Here is a 25,612-nt window from a genome sequence, read left to right as displayed (position 1 = left end):
TGGCATAAATGTGCCAGGAGCAGTGACAGATATAAAAATGAGATATGAGAGATGAGTAAGACACTGCCTCTTCTTTCAAGGGGCTCTTAGGTTGATAGAGGAGCTGAAGTATATAAACAAACAGATCGTCAAAGCATCTGGAGCATCCAGGGAGGAACGGACCAAAGGTCTTCAACAGAGAGGGCATGACGCGAAGTCTTTCCTTCAGTCGCCTAAGGTTGCTCAGGCTACGGGATGCACCTTGGCTGTGTGCAGTGTAGACACATTCTTTTTTTTTGAGATGGAGTCTCACACTGTCACCCGGGCTGGAGTGCAGTGGCGCGATCTTGGCTCACTGCAACCCCTGCCTCCTGGGTTCAAGCGATTCTCCTGCCTCAGCCTCCCAAGTAGCTGGGATTACAGGCGCCTGCCACCACGCCCAGCTAATTTTTTATGTTTTTAGTAGAGGCAGGGTTTCACCATGTTGGCCAGTCTGGTCTCGAACTCCTGACCTCATGATTCACCCACCTTGGCCTCCCAAAGTGCTGGGATTACAGGTGTGAGCTACTGTACCCAGCTGACACATTCATTCTTAATGACTTGGCAGAAGATGCTCTGGCCATAGACTGGTAGCTGCAATGAAATTGTAGAAGCCAGGCAAGATGTACTGGGTGTGGTTTCTGTGAACTTTGAGGAAAATGTGGATCTGGGAGTTCCTCACCCTCAAGAGAGAATAGATTATAGTGTAAACATCAAGGTTATTACTGAGATGGAGGAGTGACTTCTGAAATGGTGGCCCCATGACTAAGCAAGGTGTTTGAAAATCAGCCCTTGTATGAGTGGAGAATGTTTAACAATTTTGCTATCTAAACTTTCTCATATTACTTCTCAAGGTGGAAACTCTATGTGAGGACGTAGAACTTAGTTGTTAAATTTGTACCCAAATGGTGTACAAATGCATACAAAGTGCAAATGAACAGTAAGAGATTAGGCAAAGAAATGTAGACTACAAATTATTTCTAATCACATAGCGATGAGTCATATTTCATTAATCTTTTTAGACTCCTCTTTAATCAAATAAACAGCAGGAAATAACAGCCCGGTTTAAAAGAATGTTTGTACAGGGAGTAGAAATATTAGATCATAAATCTTTATAATTTCTTTCATATAAACATATACATGAAACATATACAAACCATTTTCTGACTGTACCTATGTGCTTGCTGGCTGCTGTGCTCAGAGTGAAGTGATGATATGTACAGGATGGTGCTGTACATACCTTGTTTGTTTGTTTCCCTCTCCTATTGTCTTGGACTACTGCCCAATCCTAATAGAGCCACGTGTATCTTGTCTCAGGGGGTTATACTGTCCATTGTCCATTGGCTGAAACTAGGTGTTCTGGTTTATTTTATTTATTTGTTTATTTATTTTTTTGAGACAAGAGTCTCGTTCTGTCACTCAGGCTGGAGTGCAGTGGCGCGATCTTGACAGACTGCAACTTCTACGTCCTGGGTTCAAGCGATTCTCCTGCCTCAGCCTCCTGAGTAGCTGGGACTACAGGAGCCCACCACCGTGCTCGGCTGATTTTTGTGTTTTTAGTAGACGAGGGGTTTCACCATGTGGGCCAGGCTGGTCTCAAGCTCCTGACCTCAAATGATCCACCCACCTCGGTCTCCCAACGTGCTGAGATTACAGGCATGAGCCACCGTGCCCAGCCTGTTCTGGTTTATTTTTATAATTCAGCTTCTTTCTTGGCTATATCTGATATCTATTTTTTGTGACCGTGTTAAATAACTTTTTAAAACACTTGAAAATTTCCTAAGGTCAGAATTTCCCCCCAAAAGCTAATCACTCTTTTTCCTTCTTTAATCAAAGTCTTTTTAAAATTCATACACAACCTAGTTAATTTTAATGAGTTTGAACATTTGTGCCTATAGTCTGAAGAAAATTAAGTGTTCTTCAGATGGATAAAACTCAGAAGTAAAAAGACAATAATATTTTTCCTAGTTATATAGACTATTCCAGTAGGATAAATAGTAGAGGTTATAAGAACATAGCTCTTGGTCCATAAATAAACGGTGTCATCTTAAAATTCAGTGAAAACCAAATGGTTTTACTACTCACTATTTTTGCATAAAACTAGTGGAGGTAGGTAGCTTGTAAAGAAAGTCTAAATTTTAATGGAATTGATTTCAACTTGACGTTAGTATATAATTGGAAATTTTTGTTCATACATTAAAGAAAAGCAGCCACTTAAAAAAAGAAACTTATGTGGTAAAATCAGTATTATATAAGCAGATTTATCCATGCTTTAAATTCGTTTTTAGAATATTTAGACCAGATCAGAGTTTAAAACACTTTTAAGACAGAAGATATTATAAGCAAAGTTAAAGGAGAAGTGAGAGATTAGGAAAATATTTTTGCAACACAATTAGACAGACAAATGATTATTATATAAAATATGTAAAGAACCCCCACAAATCAATAAGTAAAAGAACCTCTGAACTTTAAAATAGGCAAAGGGTAGGATAAGGTAATTCAGAGGTGAGAAAGCTGATTGACCAATAAACATGACAATATGCTAATCCTTGTAATAATGGGAAAGTACATAATAAAGAAACAAGATGTCATTTCTCACCATCAGATTGGCAATGGTTAAGAAGTCTGGCAATGGTTCAAAAGTTAAGCTTTGCCAAGGATGTGAAAGGAAGCTTCCACATACCACTTCCATGAAGGTAAATTGGTAGAGTAACTTTAGAGATCAATTTGACTATGTCTAGAGTAGAATTTTAATGTGTGGACCATGTAATCCAGCAATTTTATTTCTACTTCTTTATAATTTGTTTATGTATTTTGGGGAAACATGTATTAGGAGATATATTATTTGCATCTTTTTAACAGAGAAATTTTGGAAACAACTAAAAATGTCTGTGTATGTGGGAAAAGGTAAATTTTTTGGAGGCTGTTAATATGGTGAAATGTTACATAATAGTTTATAGTATAATAATGAACTCCATTACTATAAACTTGTATATAGCATTTCATTATATTAGCAGATGTATCATTATTAATCAGCTTATAGTCCTAGCTATCGAGGAGGCTGAGGTGGGGGTATTGCTTGAGCCCAGGAGTTCAAGGCTGCAGTGAGCTAGGCTCATGCCACTGCACTCCAGCCTCAGAGACAGAGTGAGATCCTGTCTCAAAAATAAATAAATAAGAATAAAAAGTAAATCTCAATATCATAATATTGGGTGATAACAAAAGATTCACTGCAACATAAACATTTTATATAAAACTAATAAATATATAAAATAATTCTATATCTTATTCCTAAATACATCCCCCCCACACACACACAGACTAGAAGGACATATATTAAAACTATCACAGTGTTTACCTTTGGGGTAAAGGGTAGGGAAAGAGCTGAGAACCAGGCACAAAGGAGTCAAATAGGACTTTATCTGCTGTGTTTCATTTCTTGAATTCAATGATGAAACAAACGTTATACAATGTTCATAAACAGTTAAGTCTCTGCTGTGGGTACATGAGCCTTTGTTATAGCATTATTTGTAGTCTCTCATAGTCCCATCATTTAAACTTTTTTCTCAAGAAAACTATATTAAATCTTTCAGACCATCCAATTAGCATTGAGGGTTCTAGTTTTCTTACTCTGAGATTTTAGGGAAGTCATTGAAAGCCTCTATCCTTTATCCTCACATGTCCAGAAGGAAGATAATAAACATTTTCACAACGGTGGTCCTGAATGTTTATCCTTTAATATTCATCTCAAATCCTACTTCTTCTTCTGGGAAACCTTCTCTCCCCCTCCTTTCTCTCCTCTGCCCAAAGGTGCATGGACATAAGTCCTCTGTGTTCCTCAGCAATGTGCGCAATCCTGTGTCTTGTAACACCTAGCACATTCTTTTGTGATAAATCTCACTGTGGGCCAGTCTCTTGTAATAGATAAATAAATCTTAGCTATGGTACGTGTCTTGGTAAGGAGCAAGTAGTAAGTGCTCAATAAATAGAACTTCATAGCCAAGGAAGATGCTTAACAAAATTTTAACGAAAGAATAAATGATCAAAAGAATAAAACTATGACAAGACTTTTAACAGCAAGATATCTTATAAGGGCTCCTGAGATTGTTATTCTTTTGATGTCAGTGAATGAATGTAATCCTCCCAAATTATGTAATTTTAGCTGACAAGTTATATCCTTGAGATTTTTCTGCACCGTGAATAGCATCATCAATATGTTGTCATAGAGATACATCAACATTTACACTTCAACACAATAGAGAATAAATATTTCACACCTCTTTTTCTGGTTAATAATTTGAGATAAGCTTACATTGAAGTTATAAAATGACAGTTCATGCTTTGAAAATTCATTTCACAAACATTTTAAAAGAAGAATAAAGGTTCTGTCTCAGTCACTGAATAAAATTAATATAAACAGCACTGGGTGGTTGTCCATGGTGATCGTTGGCACTCTGTCAGCTCTCCAGAGGGGTTTTTGACATGTGAAGGACATGGGGTTTTAATGCTTTCAGAGTATCTGGAAAATACATTTTTATTGTTCTTCTTCATGGATGGAAAAGCTTTATAAAGTTGTTTTATTTTTAAAGTGCTTGATGTTTTGAATGAGGATCTTTTCTTCTGCCATTAACAAAGGGAATGACACACCACAGCCTTGTTAGCCTGAAGCACAAGGAATGAAATCACAGGGAGATAAAAGACCCTGAGGGAACTGAGGCTTAAGAAGAAAGGGTGTATGTTTCAGGAAGACCCATGTTTTTCTATCCTTTGAGACAGTGGAAAATTATTTTGGTCTCCTCTAAAAGGCACTCTGTAGAGAGATTTTCTTGAAAGTGACTTATTTGTACTTTATGTTTTAGACTATAAAGTATTAAATTTTCTTCTCTATTAATTTATCCCATAGTCATGGATTTTCCTATATTTAATGTCCATGGGGAACATTATAGCCAAACTTCATGTAAATATATATTGTCAAGTCAGTATACCGATTTTGATGCATCCTAATAAATACTTGATATTTATCATTTTTTTTTGTTTTTGAAACAGAGTCTCACTGTTGCCTAGGCTGGAGTGCAGTGGTGTGATCTTGGCTTAAGTGATTCTCCTGCCTCAGCCTCCTGAGTACTGGGATTACAGGCGTGCACCACCATGCATGGCTAATTTTCGTATTTTTAGTAGTGACGGGGTTTCGCTGTGTTGGCGAGGTTGGTCTCCAACTCCTGACCTGAGGTGTTCTGCCTGACTCAACCTCCCAAAGTGCTGGAATTACAGGTGTGAGCCCCTGCGCTGGACCAACATTTATAATATTGAAGGCACATGTAGTGTTCGTTATTACAAACAGTAACACCAGTGGGGTTAGTTATGTATTATAAGCGGACATCTCTTTCCCTATCATAAGCTTGAGTTCTAAGATTTGATATGTTATCCCACTGTAAGTATCTGGTAGAGATGTATCTTAAAGTTCTTGACCCCTATGCAATTCAACAATTAGATCCTAAGGCTATTAAACCAAGACTTTAAAACAACAACAGCAACAACAACCTGCTGTGTGTGGTGGCTCATGACTATAATCCCTGCACTTTGGGACAACAACCTGCTGTGTGTGGTGGCTCATGACTATAATCCCTGCACTTTGGGAGGCCCAGGCAGGAGCACTGCTTGAGGCCAGGAATTCAAGACCAGCCTGGGCATCATAGTGAGACCTTGTCTCTACAAAATATTTTTTAAAAATTAGCTGGGCATGGTAGCATGTGCTTGTATTTCCAGCTACTCTAGAGGCTGAGGTGGGAGGATCAATCAAGCCCAGGAGTGAGAGGTTACAGTGAGCTATGTTTGTGCCACTGCACTCCAGTCTAGGTAGCACAGCGAGACCGTCTCTAAAAACAAACAAACAAAACAAACTATAAAAAACACCTGACCTGCTCAGTTCATCTAGGGTTTATACCTAGTACAGGTACACAGAACTCGGCATTTCTGTTGCTATCTGTCATTTAGAATCAGTTCCTTTAAAAAGTATCTTACATTCAAACTGCATTTCAAGGTTGCTTCTGTTGTCTTAGTTGGTGAACCATGGGCGTAGATAAACTGAAGAAAAATCAAGGCAGTGAGATTCTGTGGCACCTGTCAATTTGGCAATATTCTCCAGATTTTATTTATGACATCTTTTTATGCTAAAGTGGGGATTACTAAGAAAGTCATGTTTTTGTTTATTTCTCCTTTTATGTTTCTGAACCCTATATACAAGCCTACACTTCTTGACATACAGTCACCAGCAAGTAGGAAATGTCTAAACCCCAGTTTTTAATTGGCAATGAAGACTAAATGTAAAGTAGTTCTGGGTTTCCTTGCAGGCCTGAACTCACTCCAGTTGTCTTTGTAAAAAAGAATGAAAGGTTTGAGGCTTCTTTTTTTTCTTTATAGAGTTACTGGGCAATTTCGTTTCTGAAATTTCACATTGTGAGAACTAAGTTGTCCTTTCCGGCATGAATGACTCACGCAAGACAAACAAATAATTCAAACGAAGGTCAGACACGTTAGTGCAGCTTCATACATAGCTGGAGGATGTTTTTCTAGGACATTCTTTTTGCTGGGCTGGGACATCCCAATGTGCAAATCATGGAATAAAATTTCTGCTGTTACTAGATCTGTGCAGTGTCACATATAACAAAAAGTACTTTTTGTGTAATTAGTGTGTTCTGCCATCTTCATTTTACAAAAAAATAAAAGTTGGGGACTACCCCAAGGTTTTGTAGCACTGAATTGGCCGTGGGCCAGCTAGGGCCCAGGTCTAGCCAATGTAAAGAGGCTACAGTCCCTCCTTGAGCCAGCTAGTGATTGAGGAATTTTGTAACAAGGTGAACATGATGGTAAACATCACTTCTTTCTTAAAGGGCAAAATGAGTTCATCTATTTTTATCAATTGCTTGGTTGGTTGCTGATGGAGTCCTTTAGATGAGACGAGTATTAATGTATCCTTATTCCTTCCTCCAGAGCACCTCTCCATTTAACATTTCTGTTTATCTCTAATGATGTCCCCTTTCTTGTCCTACATGAAAAAAGGAGATTTACTATATTCTTTACATGTGTTCAAAGATTTTTTCTAATGCCTTGTTTTTTGTCAATACATGTGTGATTATGGGCATGATAGGATATTCCTTATCAAAACTATTCTGATGAACCTGCTGCTACACCTTGAAGCCTGGGAACTGTCATTTTAAGCAAACAACTATTATTTCTCAGATAAACCGTTGTGAGACATTTGTTCTAGAATGTTCCCCTTTGAAAACCAGGCAGAAGCAGTTAATCTGCGCTGATTCCGGTTTTGTATGTAATTGATGACCATCACTTCTTTGGGGTGGTCAGTGTGGTATAAGGGATGATTGCAGCTTTGGAGACATTGCATTGATGGACTTGGGTTGAACCCTTGCTTTTGCCACTCGAACGCCAAGTGGCTTTGAACAAATGGCCATCTGAGTTCATTTTGCAAATGGAAATATTGGAATAATTATACCTAACTCATTGAGTTATTGTGAGGTTTAAATTAAATAGCTACATAATGTCCCTCATAATGTAATAATGCCTGGCACATGTTAGAAACTCAATATATCTTATAAAGCCTCCCCTTCTACTCTCTATTTCATGTCCTTTGCATGGAAAATTGGGCCGAGGGTTTGCAGCATGTTAGGAGAGAAGAATCTACCTAGAATTTTGATGATAATTTTATGGATTTCTCTGCTTGTGAAAGTTATGGCTCTCTACATTCACAATCACTCTCATTTATTCACCAGATATTTTCTGAGTGCCAGCCATGTGCCAGGTACTACATGGGTCTGGTTTTCAGATCTATATACTCTTAAAGCTAATGACATTGATACTATGTTCATAGCAAGTTTTCCAGCTTTTTTATTTGTATAGAATTATCATAATTATTATTTTGAGACAGGCTCTCACTCTGTCACCCAGGCTGGAGTGCAGTGGCACCATCTCAGTTCACTGCAGCCTCGACCTCCTGGACCCAAACAATCCTTCCTCCTCAGCCTCCTGAGTAGCTGGGACTACAGGTGCATGCCATCACATCCAGCTAATTTTTGTATCTTTTGTAGAGATGGGTTTTCACCCATGGGTTACCCAGGCTGGTCTCGAACTCTTGAGCTCAAGCAATCCGCCCACCTCAGCCTTCCAAAGTGCTGGAATTACAAGTGTAAGCCACCATGCCCAACCTACATAGCATTATTATCAACTTCTAGAAGCTCTTCAAATCTGGCTATCTCTTTAATTTTATTTTCTCTTTGAGAAATGTCTTATGTTCTCACTACTGGGGTAATTTCTTTCTCAGTGTCCCTAAATACTGAGTAATTGGCTGACCCCAAAGCCTTACTCAGTGAATCATTAATCATTTGTTGCTCTGCCTTAGAAAGAGTGCTGGTTTCATATTAGATGAGAAATATAATGGTGGAATATTATACTTAACTGAGACATAATTTCAGTACTTCAGGAGCAGAATGGCCTCATGTAAAGCCCTTGACTTTTTGTGTGCAGAAAGCCTTGGGTTTGAGTACTGATGGCCCCACTGATTAGTTTTGGGACGTTTTACCTAAATGTTCTAATCCTAAATATCCTCTATGTGCTTGTCATAATTGTCATGAGGAGTAGAAATAGGTATAATCCAGTCAGAATGGTTACTATTAAAAAGTCAAAAAATAACAGATGCTGGCGAGGTTGTGGAGAAAAGGGAATACCCTGTTGGTTGGAGTGTAAATTAGTTCAATTATTGTGGAAGATAGTGTGGTGATTCTTCAAAGAGCTGAAAGCAGAACTACCATTCGATCCAGCAATCCCATTATTGGGTATATATCCAGATGTGTATAAATTGTTCTAACATAAAGATACATGCACGTCAATGTTCACTGCAGCCCTGTTCACAATAGCAAAGACATGGAATCAACCTAAATGGCCATCAGTGGCAGACTGGATAAAGAAAAGGTGCTACAAATACACCATGGAATACTGTGCAGCCATATAAAAGAATGAGATCATGTTCTTTGCAGGGGCATGAATGGAACTGGAGGCCATTATCCTTAGCAAACTAATGTGGGAACAGAAAACCAAATATTGCATGTTCTCAATTATAAGTGGGAGCTAAATATTGAGAACACATGGACACATAAAGAGGAACAACAGACACTGGGGCCTGTTGGCAAGTGGAGGGTGGGAGGAGGGAGAGGATCAGAAAAAAATAACTATTAGATGCTAGGCTTAGTACCTGGGTGATGAAATAATCCGTATAACAAACCCCCATGACACGAGTTTACCTGCATAGCAAACCTGCACATGTACTTCCTTTTTAAAAAGAAAGAGATAGGTAAAACATAAAGCACGGAACCTGGCATGATGTAAATGCTCAGCAGATAGAACCATTTAAAAAATCTTACTGCTTGCTTTTCTTTTACTGCCAAAAGGATACACATTTACTGTAAAACATTTAGAAAACCTGGTTAAACCAAAGGAGTAAAAGAATAATTGTACATAATCTCAAGACCCAGAGATACCCATTGATGCCATTTCTCTGTCTCACTTTCTCATTTTCACCCTTTTTCCTCTTTTCCCCAGATAGCAGTTTCAACCATATGCAATTGCTGATATTTGGCTATCTTTACCTAAATTAATGACAGTTTCATTGGGTTCATTCTGATATATTGCTAAAATTGGATTATGTGGTGCATTGTTTTTTGAGATTTTTTTTTTTTTTTTTTTTTTTTGAGACAGAGTCCCACTCTGTCATCCAGGTTGGAGTTCAGTAGAGCAATCATGACTCGCTGCAGCCTCAACCTCCTGGGCTCAAGTGATCCTGCCACCTTAGCCTCCTGAGTAGCTGAAACTACCAGTGCAAGCCACCACGCTGGGCTAATTTTTGTATGTTTTCGTAGATGTGGGGTCTTGCTATGTTTCCCAGCCTGGTCTCTAACTCCTGACCTCAAATGATCTTCCTGTCTCAGCTTCACAAGTGCTGGGATCATAGGCATGAGCCACTGTGTCTGGCCTTTTTAAAATCTACTTTTTATAATTATGATATCATAAATATTGTTCCAGTTGATACAATCATCTTCTATAAAATCATTTAATTAATGGATAGTATTCCATTGTATGACTGTACCAAATTTTTTTGACCAGTTGCCTATTCCTGGAAAACTAGGTTGTTTTCAATTTATTGTTATAATCAGTGCTAGGATAAATGTCCTTACAGCTTTGGAGAGAGTGAAATATAGTGGTTTAGAACACAGACTCTGGAGGCAGGAGGTCTGTGCTTCACCCCTTGCTACCTGTGTAACTTTGAGCAAGTCACTTGGATCTTAATTTCTTTATCTACATAATAGGGACAACAATAGCACCTATTTCATAGGGTCACTATGAGAGTTAATCTATCGTGAGTGCTTGGAACAGTGTCTGTGGGCATGCTAAGTTATTATTAATGAGTTAGCTATTTATCTTTTATGAATGGTTATTGTCTTTATGTGTATCTATACACACACACACACACACACACACACACACACACACACACACACACACACACACATGCTTATTTCTTTGGGAAAAACTCCCAAAAGAAGAATTTATGGTAAAGGGGCTTTATTAGACTTTGCCAGACTACTTTCTGATAAGGATGTGGTAATTTACTGTCCTGTAGTACTGTATAAGAGTGCTGGTTTCCAGCTGGCTGCAGCAGCTCCTTCCTGTAATCCCAGCACTTTGGGATGCCAAAGTGCCCAGATAGCTTGAGCTCAAGAGTTCAAGACCAGCCTGGGTAACATGATGAAATCTCATCTCTACCAAAAATACAAAAAAGTAGCTGATCGTGGTGGTGGGCGTCTGTAGTCCAAGCTACTCAGGTGAGAGGATCACTTCAGCCCAGGGCAGGTTAAGGCTGCAGTGAGCCAAGATCGCACCACTGCACTCCAGCCTGGGTGATAGAGTGAGACCCTGTCTTAAAAAAAAATGCGGATTTGCACTCACGGGGGAGGTTACCATTATCACTGTAAGCATCAGTCTCAACATCATTATTATTGTGACTCAGGGTGCACAGATTTTCACCTCTGAAATCAGAATGCATCTAATTATCATTGTCAAACAGATGACTGTCATACATGGCTGTGCAAAACCTATTGACTCTGCTGAAATGAAGAAAGGGTGTCATTGCATCCTAACATCTATGAAATTCAGTTTCATTTGGAAATTACAGAACTAGGCCAGCAAATATAAAGATTATGAACTAGTTGCTGGGCACAGTGGCTCACACCTGTAATCCTAGAACTTTGGGAGGCCAAGGATGGAGGATCTCTTGAGGCCTTGGGTTCAAGATCAGCCTGGGAAACATAGTGAGACCCCATCTCTACAAAAAGTAAAATAAAGAAAAATTATCATTTGAGTGCAAAGTGAATGACATGGAAAGTAGATAATACTATTTACAGAGAGTATCTTGGATCGGTTCTCAAAAGCATGCCTAAGGACAGAGTTTCCTGAGCTGCATTTGGAAGGCTGAGGAGTACTGAGGGAGCGAGAGGACAGGTGTACTATCTCTCCATAGTTATTCCTACTTCTTTTTGTTGTGTACAGAGCTGTAAAAACGTTAATGGCCATAGTACAATAGCAGAGAGAATCAAGTTAGTGTTCATAGTCTTTTGGCTGTTGGCGTGTATCATTCCCTGCAGCCCCTGCACCCCTCACACCCAGACTTCCTACTTAACAATCCTCTACCCCGTACCTAAATGTGGCACACCCTGCCTTTTGGTCTCAGTTTAGGCAACAGTTTAACTGGGAAGCCTTTTCTGATACACCAACACTGGTTGCTTAAGTATCACCTCCTTATGTTTTCCATTGTACCTCATCCATCCCCTGACCTTATTACTTATATTCAGTATTGTATTACCTCAGACTTGATGTCTCTGTCATTAAATGGTAAGCTGTAGAAGCCTGTGCTCTTTATTTTCCTTTGAATTCCAGTCTAGCACCATGTCTGACGCATGGCAGGTACTTAAAAAATATCATTTGAATGAACTTCAGTACCCAGCCCATGAATGTAACCTGGGGTTACTGGGGTATTGAAAGTTATAGCCATAAGGGTTCCAATGTGAGTCTATTGTTTTGAGAAGATCCAGTTCTCTACTAGTTTTTACTTAAGGATTGGAGCTTCAATTATATGTAATCCTAGTAGTACTAAACCAGCAGTTTAAACTTCCAACTTATTATGAGAGCTTATTAGAGCAAGCTGTCTGTGCCTGTCTGAGACTCTCATTAAGCCATTCCATGAAATATCTGCAGGAATCTGGGCATCTTGCATCTGAGAGCCCATTTCCGGCGGTTAGTACAGTAAGAACTGAAACCAGAGGCTGAAAATGAGTTGGCACTTGCTCATAGCATTTAGGTCACTTTCAGTTTAATCTGAAATAAAATTTTGTTCCTTTACCTCTTTTTAAAAAATAGAATACTCAAGCTATTTTCATGTTAACTATGTATTTTATAAGTTGTTAGTGGGAATAGCCAACCAGTCACTTTCTCTTGTGGAGCGAAAGAAACTCTTGCCCTGTGAGACTGGAGTGAAGTGTTAAGGAAAAGTTGTCAGATGGTTTGAGTTCAGACTCTCTCCAAGCTGTCTCTCCAAACATGGTACTTCAATTCAGAATAACTGGTCAAATTCTGCACTAAACATAAGGAATGAATTCTGCCTCCAGTCTAGACAAAGTCGGTTTACCCTTGTAGTTATCAGGGATGAAAGGTGGCTTATGTGCTGTAGCCTGTATAACTCACTGGGATACATTTAAAAATGGATACGTTGAAATGGTTAAATATGACAAATGAAGAAAGGAAAGGAAGTCACAGTAATGTCAGGTTTCTGTGTCCTACTTGTTCTAATTCCTATTTGTCTGTAAAGATCTGTATGTGAATTTTTTCCCTGAATAGACCATGTTAATGAACAGTATTCATATTGTGAGGTCCATGTATTAGTGGCAGTTTAGGAAAATACAGGCCAAAGCGGGGAAGTTGTCACTTGAAAACATGTCACTGTGCTTGGATATAGCCAGGAAATTAACCATGTCAACATGATAATATTTCTTGAAAAGCCTGAAACCCATTTTTCTATGCTGATAGTTATCAATTTCTGCTATAAACTCATTTCTATCATGATAAGATATCTTCAAAGTTTTTTTTTGTTGTTGTTCTTTTTCTGTTCTAATCCTAAGAAAACAGAGCTGGTGTCTGCCTGACTGTTCCACTGGGAGATAAGTTGTTGAATGAGGTGTAGAACATGGTTGTGAAGAAAAGGAGAAATTAGTCCTGTCCCCTTAGTTCCTGTACTTCTCCCTACCACTCTCTTGTTTTATAAAACATGTTCTGTAAAGCATGTGTGCTTGGGGCCACCAAGACCACAGTGTCACATGGGGGAAAACTCTGTAATAACCCACCATGATTTTTTTTTTTTTTTTTTTTTTTTTGAGACGGAGTCTTGCTCTGTCTCCCAGGCTGGAGTGCAGTGGCGCGATCTCAGCTCACTGCAAGCTCCGCCTCCCGGGTTCACGCCATTCTCCTGCCTCAGCCTCCCGAGTAGCTGGGACTACAGGCGCCCACAACCACGCCCGGCTAATTTTTTGTATTTTTAGTAGAGACGGGGTTTCACCGTGGTCTCGATCTCCTGACCTTGTGATCCGCCCGCCTCGGCCTCCCAAAGTGCTGGGATTACAGGCGTGAGCCACCGCGCCAGGCCCCACCATGATTTTTTAAAGTGCTTTTGACATGATCTTGCTGTTTGTATCAAGGTAATTTTATTAGGTAAAATTTATTTTTTGTCAGTCAACAATTCTCCACTGAACATAAGGAGTTGACAGATATTTAATTCAATATCTGAGGCTCCTAGAAGTTAAGAGGGACATGGAAATTTTGGAGAGCGTTCAGTAAAAGGATAAATGAAACCAAATAAACTTTTTGAAACTAAGTAAAAGTATTAGAGTTGTAGTATTTAGAGAAGAGCAGGCCAAGCTGCATTCATGTTTGTGAATAAGGTCATTTTTAATATAGAGGACAGTGGTGAACTGGTTTACTATACTGTGAAAAAGTCAGGAGAAGAAAAGGATTCAATGATAAGATAACGAATTTGGCTCATGTGGAATGATTTTTCTTACTCTTGAGGATTGATGAATCAAGTAACAAGTTACAAAGGCATGTGTAATTTATTTCGGAGGCCCTTCAAAACAGGACGGAGTCTTCTCTACCTGGGGTAGCTGAGAGGATCAAAAGGAACATACCATGCAATTTTCTTAAAGATTTTTTTTTTCTTTTAAGATCCTAGATTAAAAGAATTACAATGGAAAAAAGACTCATTGTCCATATCCATAGGCAATAAAAGAAACAACTCATATGAATAACAATTAGGCTTCAGTCTCATTTTGGAACTACCACCTAATCTTATTTTGTGAAAGAAGATTGTGAGTTCTTAGGTAATTGCTTTCTTGATCTGCTTTAGGTTCCATAATTCTCTCTCATTGTTTTTAATTGTATTAAAGTGTTTATTAAAGTACTAATGAGACCAAAGTCATACTGATTAAAAACAGAATTATTCATTTAAACCTTTTGATATTATGAAATCAAAGGTAGATTCTAATATTGGAAGACAGTTTCAGTACTTTTGATGAGTTGTTTGCTGTGTACCTAGAGTTTTTTTCTTTTGAACAATTTATTCCAGGTCTGTTGAGGTTACAAAATTTTTACGAAATGAAACTGTTTTTTTAATCATAAAAGCAGTTTATTCTAAGAGCTCTAGGCAGGGTGCTTCTTCTTCAAGTGATTTTTATAGCATCTAATAAATAAATATGCTGCTGGCTTGGCAATACATATTAAGAGTACACATTTTGTTTATCATCACCATCTCTAATTTTTTAGAATGTTTGGAATTGAAGTTTTTTTCCTTCCCTGCTCCCCTTTTCTACTCACTGACTTTTATATTGAAGCCTCTCTTTCTTTTCTTTGGAACTGCACTTTAAATAGATCTCTCAAATGCTATTTTCTTCCTTTGTCTTTTACCCAGTTTTGTTTCTCTATTATCTTTTTATTTAATGTGCATTCTTCAGCTTCAGGCATGTCTTATTTTTTTAAATATGTCAATGTATTTAAGCATATTTGTCCATTTTTTTCTGCCCATTATTATTATTATTATTTTTTGATCGGTAATTCTGATTACCTTACAATCACAGATGTTTTGACTGATATCTTAAAAGCAAATCAGTAGTTTCCTTCTTAGAGGACTTGGGACTCTGGCCCAGACGTGTAGCAGGGTCAGTCCACTCCACAGTACCTCTGCCTCTGGGTCCCCTCTCCCTTTTCATGGTCACTGCCTGTGACGGTGATCTGGACTGTTGCCATTTTTCCTGCTCCATCTCTCTGCCTCTCATCGTCAACTCCTTCCACACACCTAGGAGGAGGCAAATCTGTGCTCTCCCTTCTTGCTTACAATCTTTCACTACCAATCCCTTGTTCACAAGATGCAATCCAAACCCCTTCATATGCAAAAAAAGTCCCTGCATGAGCTGATCATTCCCATCTGCCTAGCCAGCCTGCTCTCCTTGTAGAACCCTTGAGCTCTTCCCCTAGCCCATTTCTCCAGCCACATCAGACCCCACACTCTGGATTCAGAACACAGTCTGAGTAAACGCATGGGCACTTTTTATTTTTTTATTGACATGATTGCAATGAAGTTAAGCAATGGAGTGATAGGAGGTGGCCCAGTTGGTGCTGAGCACCAGTTTGTGAAGCATTGCCATGGGTTGGGGCCAGGACCCTGATGTCCAGCTAATGAATGGCGATGAGAGGGCACCAAGCCATTCTCCCCAAGAGGAGAAGAAATCTGGTTCTCCCTTACCCACACCCATGCTCTGATATCCATTGTTTCTCTCCCCAACCTCAGCCTGTGATGGTGATCACTGGGGTCCCCACTGCACCAGCCGGTGCCAGTGCAAAAATGGGGCTCTGTGCAACCCCATCACCGGGGCTTGCCACTGTGCTGCGGGCTTCCGGGGCTGGCGCTGTGAGGACCGCTGTGAGCAGGGCACTTATGGTAACGACTGTCATCAGAGATGCCAGTGCCAGAATGGAGCCACCTGCGACCACGTCACGGGGGAATGCCGCTGCCCACCAGGATACACCGGAGCCTTGTAAGTCACATGCTGCCCAGCAGCAGAGCGGAGCCCACCCACCCTCTCCATTCATGCTGCTGCTGCCATCATATTTCTTGAGCTTCAGTTTGCATTGCTGCCTGAAGAGTTACTGATGGGTCTAGGCTGCAGGCATAGATGCAGAGGTCAGCAGTGATGGCCACTAGGTGCTGCTGCTGCTGGCTCTTGGACATCAGAGCCCAGCCGGAATCTAAGGGCCAGCTTCCGTGCTTTCCTTTTAGCAAGGCAAAGAGAAAGAGGGTCAGTCAGGATGTTGTGTTGAATGGCACTATTTGGGGGTTGTTGGGGCATATTTGGGGTTCTGTTTGGATCTCCCGAGATTACGTTCATTTATACTGCTGGGTGTTAATGGTCCATGTCTTTTTGCTCTTTGTGGCAATTAAATAGCCGGGGAAAGCTGGGTGGGTTCAGTGCATTAGAAGAGAAAAGGAGGAAGGTGTTAAAAATAGTCCATAATAAAAGATTAACTCTTAGGGATACATACGTTATTTAATGCCCATGTATACATATTGCTTTGTGAATGTAAAGATATATGTATTACATCTATGTAGATTATGTGCACACACAGTTTAATTCTTTCTGAGGAACATTCAAGCAACTACTTAACCTCCACTGTCTTTATTTTGTGGGAAGGGCATGCTTCAGTTCACTTCTATTTACCAACAGAATTAAGAGGCAGAAGTTGCTAAAAAAAAGTAAGAGATAGAAAAAGCTATTCTCTTACCGAGAAAATTACATTTATAAATCACAGAACTAAAACTTGAAAAAACAAAATATGGCTGATTAGGTAAACACTTCCTGCCAACAGTGTTAAATGTCTGTAGAGTGGAGCTAAAGAAAAAAATTGCATTACCCTAGAAAGCCCTGATTTTCAGAATTGAAGATTATCTCAAACTGTTTAATGGTTAATATTGCTTTTATGGGTTTTCATCAAGGCCACAATTGAACTGGGCTCTGGGAAACTTGGAGCGAATTCCCAGGAGACCAGGAAAGACAAAGGCTTAGAGAAGAAGGGCCATGCGACACGTGGGTGGGTGAGAGAAGGGAAACTTGTCAGTCAGGAGGAGAGAACGCCAAAAATGGATGATGAGAAGGAGTTCATGTCTTTTGTAGGGACATGGATGAAACTGGAAGCCATCATTCTCAGCAAACTAACACAGGAACAGAAAACTAAACACTGCATGTCCTCACTCATAAATGGGAGTTGAACAATGAGAACACATGGACACAGGGAGGGGAACATCACACACCGGAGTCTGTCTGGGGGTGGGGGAAAAGAGGAGGGAGAGCATTAGCACAAATACCTAATGCATGCGGGGCTTAAAACCTAGATGACAGGTTGATAGATGCAGCAAACCGCCATGGCACATGTACACCTGCATAACAAACTGCACATTCTGCACATGTATCCTGGAACTTAAAGTACAATTTTAAAAATGAAAAAAATGAATGATGAATATGTGCACAAAGGGTGTGATGTGCAACATCTCAATTTTCTTTGGGAATAGAACAAACACATAAACAAAGGTAGACTTAAATTGGAGCACAAGCGCTTTATAAGAGTTACATGAAAAGTTCCTGTCACCAATGAGTGTTTGGCCAGTTTTCTTCCTCAGTGTTCTCAGACAGGACAACTTCTCTTCCAACTGAAATGGCTTTATTAGAAAGTACCCCAAAACAAAGGCAAGGACTGGTTGACTCCTCAAAGACACTTCCAGGCAATATGATTAATGTTCTTGATGTCAATTAATTAAATGAAGCGATTATTGAACACAGAAAGCTTGTCTATTTTGGGGACCCTGGGCGCTGTTGTGCCTGTGAACCTGAGGATCATGTGTCTGGGAAATAACAGTGTCCTTTGTCACATGTTAATCCCTCAGCTGTGAGGATCTTTGTCCTCCTGGTAAACATGGTCCACAGTGTGAGCAGAGATGCCCTTGTCAAAATGGAGGAGTGTGTCATCACGTCACTGGAGAATGCTCTTGCCCTTCTGGCTGGATGGTAAGCTTCCTTCCCACCTCCTCTGCCCCCGCCCCAAAGTCACCCATTCCAGGATACTCAGTGAATACACATGCAGGAGACTTTAGCACAAAAGAAAGTTACCATGATGGTTGAAAATTGGAAAGACTCAAGCCATTTTAAAGCCGAAGCTCTTCAGTTCTGAGGAAACAGAAGAAGGTGATTTAGTCCTAGACTTGAAGTGCATTAAAGGTTGTCATGTAAAGGATAGTGGCCATCTGTCCTGCATTTCCCTTAAAGATACAAAAAGAGAGACAAATATCTAGTCTCACATGACAGTCAGTGCTGATAAACACTGGATTTATTTAATAATTATTTTCATAATTTTGTTCCAGGAGTTGCTGTTGTTCTTTGGGAACATTATTCTCAACAGTATAAGTGTCATGTGAAAAAAAATCATATAAATCTGGGGATACATTGAGGTAAACCACATTTACCAAATATTGCAGGACTTCTCAGAGCCTTGGGTGTGATAATCCAAGAAGAGGCTATTCAACATATTCTCCAAACTTTGACCAGGGTACCCTTTCTTCATGTAGCAATTTCACATGCTTAGAGTTACGTAGAATACACAGTAACAATTAGCTTCAAATTAGACATCTGAAATCAGGAAATAGAATAATATTGATGTCATCTCTCTGAGTTGGTTTGTAGGCCTATGTCTGCTTGAAGGCAGATGAGTGAGCAACCAATATCTGTTTCCTTCATTAGCAAACTATTTAACAGAGCAATTGACTTTTTTTTTTTAATCACCTTCTATTTCCATGAGCAGTGCTGAAGCTGTTCTTTCAGAGGTTACAAGGGACTGAATTGCCAAGACTCTTCTGTTCTCATTCAGCTTTACTTCTCCAAAGCTTTTCTTTCTGTTGATCACCAACCTCCGTTCCTTAATTCCTTTGCCTTCTATTTTTCTAATCATCCCCTCTCTTACCTTTCATACTAAAGATCTCTTTTTCTAATTCCCCTTCTTCTACGTACTACTTCATTACAGGATTTTGTCCTTCTCTTTTCTCACCATAAATCCACTCTGGCAATCTCATCCAGACCCATAGCTTTAAGAAGCACTTGATGGTTCTCCTAGATGTTGATCTTACCTGCCTTGAGCTTAGATTTATATTTGTCACCCCAACCTTGATAACCTATAGACACAAAGCCACCATCTGTTTGGGCAATGTCCAAGCTAGAGTCTCCACAGCCAGACCTAGGCGGAGAATTGGTCTGGTATTGCCCTTTCTTGTGGCTGTGGAACAAAGGAGAACTGGAGTTCATTTTTCAATGAGGGTCTTGGGAAGTAAGAGAGAGTTTAAGATGTCAAGGCCACTGGGGCAAGTATACAATAAAAATCAGATCTGAGAGGGTCAGAAATGATGAGTAGCCCAGACAAAGTTCATTTTAGAGGCAAAGCATGGAGACACAGCATGAGGCAACGGAGTTTGAGAGAGAGGAGAACTTTAATTGAGTGCCTGAGGATGAGGACAAGGTGAAAGAGAAGCTGTTTAAGGAGTGCTGAGCAGGTTTGAGCAGGCCTGGCAGAGTTGATGTTAATAAATTTAATAAATCCAAACTTGTATACCCAAGCCTTTTGTAAGGCTACTCCTCCTCTACCTTTTTTGTCTTGGTTAAAACTAACACTTCTCTCTTAGTTGTCTGAGGTAAAGATGCTGGGTTATTTTTGACTCCTTCTATTCTTTCATTTCCTATACTCAGCCTTTGGCCAGTGTTGGTCTTTTGCGATGAAAGTGTTTTGCTGGAGCAGCAGAGTGTTGAGAACCCCATGCTCTCTGGATAAGGAACTGCGGGCCTTTTACTCCTAGGACTTCTGTGTAGATATTGTCTGTGGAGTTGCCTTGCCTTGCCTTGAGGCTGAAGCTCTTCTCAGTTGGGGTGGTCAGGATGTGAGTAAATGGTAACTGCAGGCTTGGGTTATGAGTCCCAGTATGTAGACAGATGGACCCCTCTCTAGCGGCCCAGTGGAGCCTCCCCTCACCTCTTTCTCTGTGTCCTGGGCCCCTTACCTTACTTCTGCTTCAAAAATCCTTCAGCTTGTTTTTTTCTCCAGTGTAGCTGAGCTTTCAACTTATACTTCTCCTTTACAACATGTTATTTGTGCTGTCATCCTATGTGTTTTTCAAAGTTGAATATATATTCCTATTATACACACATACCTTCGTATTTCAACTAAGAGAAATCATGTCCTCTTTAAGGCTGCTTGTGAATGTTAATCCTTATGCACGAAAATATTTCAGTGCATTTCTGAAGCTTGTGTGGGACCATTATGGGTAGTTAAGTCAGGCCCTGAGAGAGGGAGAATTTTCACCCCTGCTTACCACAGACCGACCTTCAGTACATTATTCCTGCAGTCATGCTTTTACCTCACACTAAGTATACCATGTCAGGCTGGAGTGGAGAGACTAGAGTGATTTTTACATCTGTCCCCTTCCCCATATTGTGAGCTAATTGAGGATTGTTACCTTATCTTTGATTCTCAGTGCTTAACTCAATGCCTGGCACGTAGATGATTCTCAGTTAAGTGCTGATTCGAATCATCTCTCAAAGGCCTTTTCCATTCCAAGAGTCTGTGGAAGAAATTTCCCGTTTGTAGATAGCTAGAAACCACCAGAGGAGACTTAATTAGCACACCAACTGCCTTTGTGGGTAGCCAGGAGTTAGAGGAAATGTATTTGCTTATGCTGTCCAGAATAAACATTTAGGAAACCATCTGGTGTTCACTTGCCTCCAATTTCAGAGTGCCCACAGTCTGCCTTTTTTTAGAGAGAGGGAGGACAGAACAACAGCTTCCAATAGTTAAAAACATTAGAAAAATCCCTGTTATTTGGGATATGTTGTTTGTCTAATTATAAGTCCAATAAATAGATGAGAAGCTGTGAGCCCAAATGTTACAGCCAAGTGAAGAAGAAAACAGAGTATTTCATTGAGTTAATGGTACAGTATCTTATTCTTATCCACGCAGGATTGGAGTAAATATAACGACTGCTTGACAAGATGGACAGCCTCTAGGGTGAGGAGAAATATCCAAGTTACTCTCTTGGTTTTTCTCTCCAGGAAATAAGTTTCCTATTGATCTTGGCTCAGCAATGCTTGTTGAATCTGCTGAAAATAAAATGTTTTTTTTCTGAAATAAATGTCTAGGTTCATTCCTGTAAAAGTCTTTCTTTGGCAATGTGATTGTTAATTCAGGTACACAAAATTTCAATCTTGTGTTTTGCTACATTTTAAGAAATAACGTCAATGATAAAATGTGTATTTTCTCTAGAACATATGGTAAAGCATTTGGATATTCCGTGTGCGGCAGATGTTGCCATTTATGTAACGGATGCTCAATAAGTATTGTTGACTTATTGTGCATGTAAGACACAAAGAAAAACATCAGGAGGATTTATACATTCCTTAGGTTGCCATAACAGTTTGATGTAACTTTGTCTTAAACTTCAGTTTTTAATATGGATTTTGCTTAATATTACTATTCAGCCATCTTTGAATGTATCTTGAGATTTGGGCTTACTGAGTAATGAAGTCAATTTAATGTTTCTAACGTTTTAAAGATGATGAACAGTTTATGTGCTCTAAAATTCCCCAATCTAATTTTCTTGCAGCCCTGTTCCCTTATCCCTCCTTTCTATTTCCTCTCTTTTCTTCTTCATCCATCAGTCGTCTTTCCCTGGCTGGAGGCCCATCTAATTTTCCAAGTCTCTTTGAATGCAGGGCACAGTATGTGGTCAGCCTTGCCCCGAGGGTCGCTTCGGAAAGAACTGTTCCCAAGAATGCCAGTGCCATAATGGAGGGACGTGTGATGCTGCCACAGGCCAATGTCATTGCAGTCCAGGATACACAGGGGAACGGTAAGGGATGCCCTTGTATTTCTCTGACTGTTCATAATGATGTGAAAGGAAAGTTTGTAGGGTCCAGGGAGCACCTTCAATACCATGTGTCCATGACTCTTCCATAATATTTCAGAAGTAGCTATACAGCCTCAATGTGTTTGACAGATTCTATCCTAATTCAGTGTATAGAAACTGAATTATAAATAGCAATGGTAAATTGAAAATAACAGAAAAAGCACTAAAAAAAAAAAACCATAAAATATCAGCTATTCAGAACCCATGATGAAAATGTCATTCTAGAGAGTTGAGTGTTTAGGACTGCCACTTACACTGTAAGTGCTTGGGGATAGATTTATTTTTAAATGGGATGTGTACTTAGGTACCTTTCAAAAGTATGAAGTGACTTTCTTATGATTCAGTGTTCTGTTGAGAACGTCAATCATTAGATTGTGTGGTGGTGACAGAGTCAGATCTGCTGGGACTTATAGGGCCCTCTGGTCCCACACGAAACAGGAAAAACTGGCTGTGCTTGTGTGGGTCTTCCTGCCCCTGTTCATCATCCTCTGTATTAAATGGTAAACTGTTATCTCAGAGTGCTTTGCACACCCTACTTCTTTTTCTTCAATTTTTTTCTTTTTTTTTTTTTTTTGTGGGACATAGTAGATGTATCTATTTATGGAGTACATGAGATGTTTTGATACAGACATGCAATGTGAACTAAACACATCATGCGGAATGGGGTATCCATCCCCTCAAGCATTTATCCTTTGAGTTACAAGCAATTCAATTGCACTCTTCAAATTATTTCAGAAAGTACAATTAAGTTACTATTGACCATAGTCACCCTATTATGCTATCAAATAGTAGGTCTTAATCGTTCTTTCTAATTTTTTTTTTTTTTTTTGAGACAGAGTCTCGCTCTGTCACCCAGGCTGGAGTGCAGTGGTGCGATCTCGGTTCACTGCAACCTCCACCTCCCAGGTTCATGCCATTCTCCTTCCTCAGCCTCCCGAGTTGCTGGGACTACAGGTGCCCGCCACCACGCCCAGCTAATTTTTTTTTTTTTTTGTATTTTTAGTAGAGACGGGGTTTCACTGTGTTAGCCAGGATGGTCTCGATCTCCTGACCTCGTGATCCACCCACCTCGTCCTCCCAAAGTGCTGGGATTACAGGCATGAGCCACCACACCCAGCCGTTTCTAATTTTTTTTGTACCCATTAACCATCCCCATTTCCCCCACACCCTCCCACTATTCTTCCCAGCCTCTGGTAACCATTCTTCTACTCTCTGTGTCCATGAATTCCATTGTTTTGATTTTTAGATCCCACACATAAGTGAGAACATGTGATGTTTGTCTTTCTGTGCCTGGTTTATTTCATTTAACATAATGATCTCCAGTTCTATCTATGTTGTTGCAAATTACTGGATCTCATTCTTCTTATGGCTGAATAGTACTCCACTGTGTATATGTACCACATTTTCTTTATCCATTCGTCTGTTGATAGACATGTAGGTTGCTTCCAAATCTTAGCTATTGTAAACAGTGCTGCAACAAACCTAGGAGTGCAGATATGCTTCCATATACTGATTTCCTTTCTTTGGGTATACACCCAGCAGTGGGATTGCTGGATCATAAGGTAGCTCAATTTTTAGTTTTTTGAGGAACCTCCAAACTGTTCTCCATAGTGGTTGTACTAAGTTACATTCCCACTAATAGTGTATAAGGGTTCCCTTTTTTCTGCATCCTCACCAGCATTTGTTGTTGCCTGTCTTTTGGATATAAGCCATTTTTAACTGGTTTGAGATTATATCTCATTGTAGTTTCGATTTGCATTTCTCTGATGATCAATGGTGTTGAGCACATTTTTATATGCCTGTTTGCCATTTGTATGTCTTCTTTTGAGAAATGTCTATTCAAATCTTTCGCCTATTTTTGATTGGAGTATTAGACTTTTTCCTACAGAATTGTTTGAGCTCCTTGTATACTCTGGTTATTAGGTTGGTGCAAAAGTAATTGCGGTTTTTGCCATTGAAAGTAATGGTGAAGACTGCAATTACTTTTGCACCAACCTATAACCCCTTGTCAGATGGATAGTTTGGAAATACTTTATCCCATTCTGTGGGTTGTCTCTTCACTTTGTTGATTGATTTCTTTGCTGTGCAGAAGTTTTTTAACTTGATGTATGCATCCTTCTTTCAATGCTCGTGAATCTCTCATGTCCTGCAAGACTAGGTAGCCAAGCTCACTGGATGTGTGTGTAGGATTTGAGAAGAGACTTGAGAGGCAGAAGGGCATAGTGATTAAAAACAACCATTTGGAATCTAGGTTTAGGTCAATGTGTCCCTGGAAACACCTTTTTTTTTTTTTTTTTTTAAGACGGAGTCTCGTTTTTCCCCCAGGCTGGAGTCTTGTGGCACGATCTCGGCTCACCGCAACTTCCATCTCCCGGGTTCAAGCAATTCTCCTGCCTCAGCCTCCCTAGTAGCTGGGATTACAGGCACACGCTGCCACGTCAGGCTAATTTTTTGTATTTTAGTAGAGACAGGATTTCACTGTGTTGCCCAGGCTGGTATCGAACTCGTGAGCTCAGGCAATCTGCCCGCCTCGGCTTCCCTAAGTGCTAGGATTATAGGTGTTGGAAACACCTTTGTCTGTAACATCCTAATAATAATTGTACTTTTCTCTAGGGTTGTTGTAAGGATTAAATAAGTTAGTGTGTTAACACATTTAAAACAGTCCTGGAACTTATCAATATTAGATATTATTATTCTAGAACGATTTCTGTGAACTGTGTAAATACTAGTGATTATCAGTTTGAGTGATGTTTATGAGCTGTATAAATATTAGCTATCATTATTTTTTATGATGTCTTTGAATTAAGAATTCCTTCAACTTTTTTCCCCTTATTTTTTCTCTTTCTAAAATCCTGGTATAATTTTATGACTATTAATAAGATACTGTCAGGTTTGTTCCCTCCTCCCTCCAACTTAGACCCTGTACTTTCTTATTAAATTTATTTCTGAGTATTATGTAATTTTTTAAAATTTCATTTCTGCATCTAATTGGATATTTCAGGTTGGAGAAAAACTTGCTTTTGACTAGTTACTTTTTAATTTATTCATAATACCAAACTTTTAAGGTAATTTTAATGTTGTTTTTAGCAAACTCTGGAGTTATTTAGTTATACTATCATATCATCTACAAATAAACATAAGTTAGTCTTTTCTTTTCAATATGTATAATGATTATTTCATTTCCTTGAATTATTGCATAAATTTGAGCCTCCAAATTAATGTTGACAAACAGCAGTAAAAGTAAAAATCCCTGTCTTATTCCTGAATTTATTGGAAATGGCTTCAGCATGGTTTCATGTTTGCTATTGGTATTTGGTAAATTATTTTCTTCATTCTTAAGTAGTTTTTTAAATTCCTTTTTTTAATTAAAATCTTTTGTTAATAGTAGCTGCTTAATTTCATTAAATGACTTTTTGTCTTTTGCTAATATAATTACAT

General features: G+C 39.4%; 2 protein-coding genes across 5 annotated transcripts in view; one reads left to right on the top strand and one right to left on the bottom strand.

Annotated features, from left to right (window-relative positions):
• Positions 1 to 25,612, bottom strand: part of C6H5orf63 (chromosome 6 C5orf63 homolog) — a 471,154-nt gene that overhangs the window by 339,055 nt on the left and 106,487 nt on the right. The window lies entirely within an intron of this gene.
• Positions 1 to 25,612, top strand: part of MEGF10 (multiple EGF like domains 10) — a 396,429-nt gene that overhangs the window by 317,233 nt on the left and 53,584 nt on the right. For all 4 annotated transcript variants that reach the window (XM_050795753.1, XM_050795752.1, XM_050795755.1 and 1 more), the window contains 3 exons: positions 15,971 to 16,217; positions 18,119 to 18,239; positions 21,981 to 22,117. In XM_050795753.1, coding sequence (XP_050651710.1) covers positions 15,971 to 16,217; positions 18,119 to 18,239; positions 21,981 to 22,117 — 505 coding nt within the window. The remainder of the gene's footprint in view (positions 1 to 15,970; positions 16,218 to 18,118; positions 18,240 to 21,980; positions 22,118 to 25,612) is intronic.

The sequence above is a fragment of the Macaca thibetana genome, chromosome 6 (genome assembly GCF_024542745.1).
Source record: "Macaca thibetana thibetana isolate TM-01 chromosome 6, ASM2454274v1, whole genome shotgun sequence".
Classification (NCBI taxonomy): domain Eukaryota; kingdom Metazoa; phylum Chordata; class Mammalia; order Primates; family Cercopithecidae; genus Macaca; species Macaca thibetana.
Note: the sequence above shows the minus strand (reverse complement) of the source record. Positions and strands in the feature narration are given on the sequence as shown.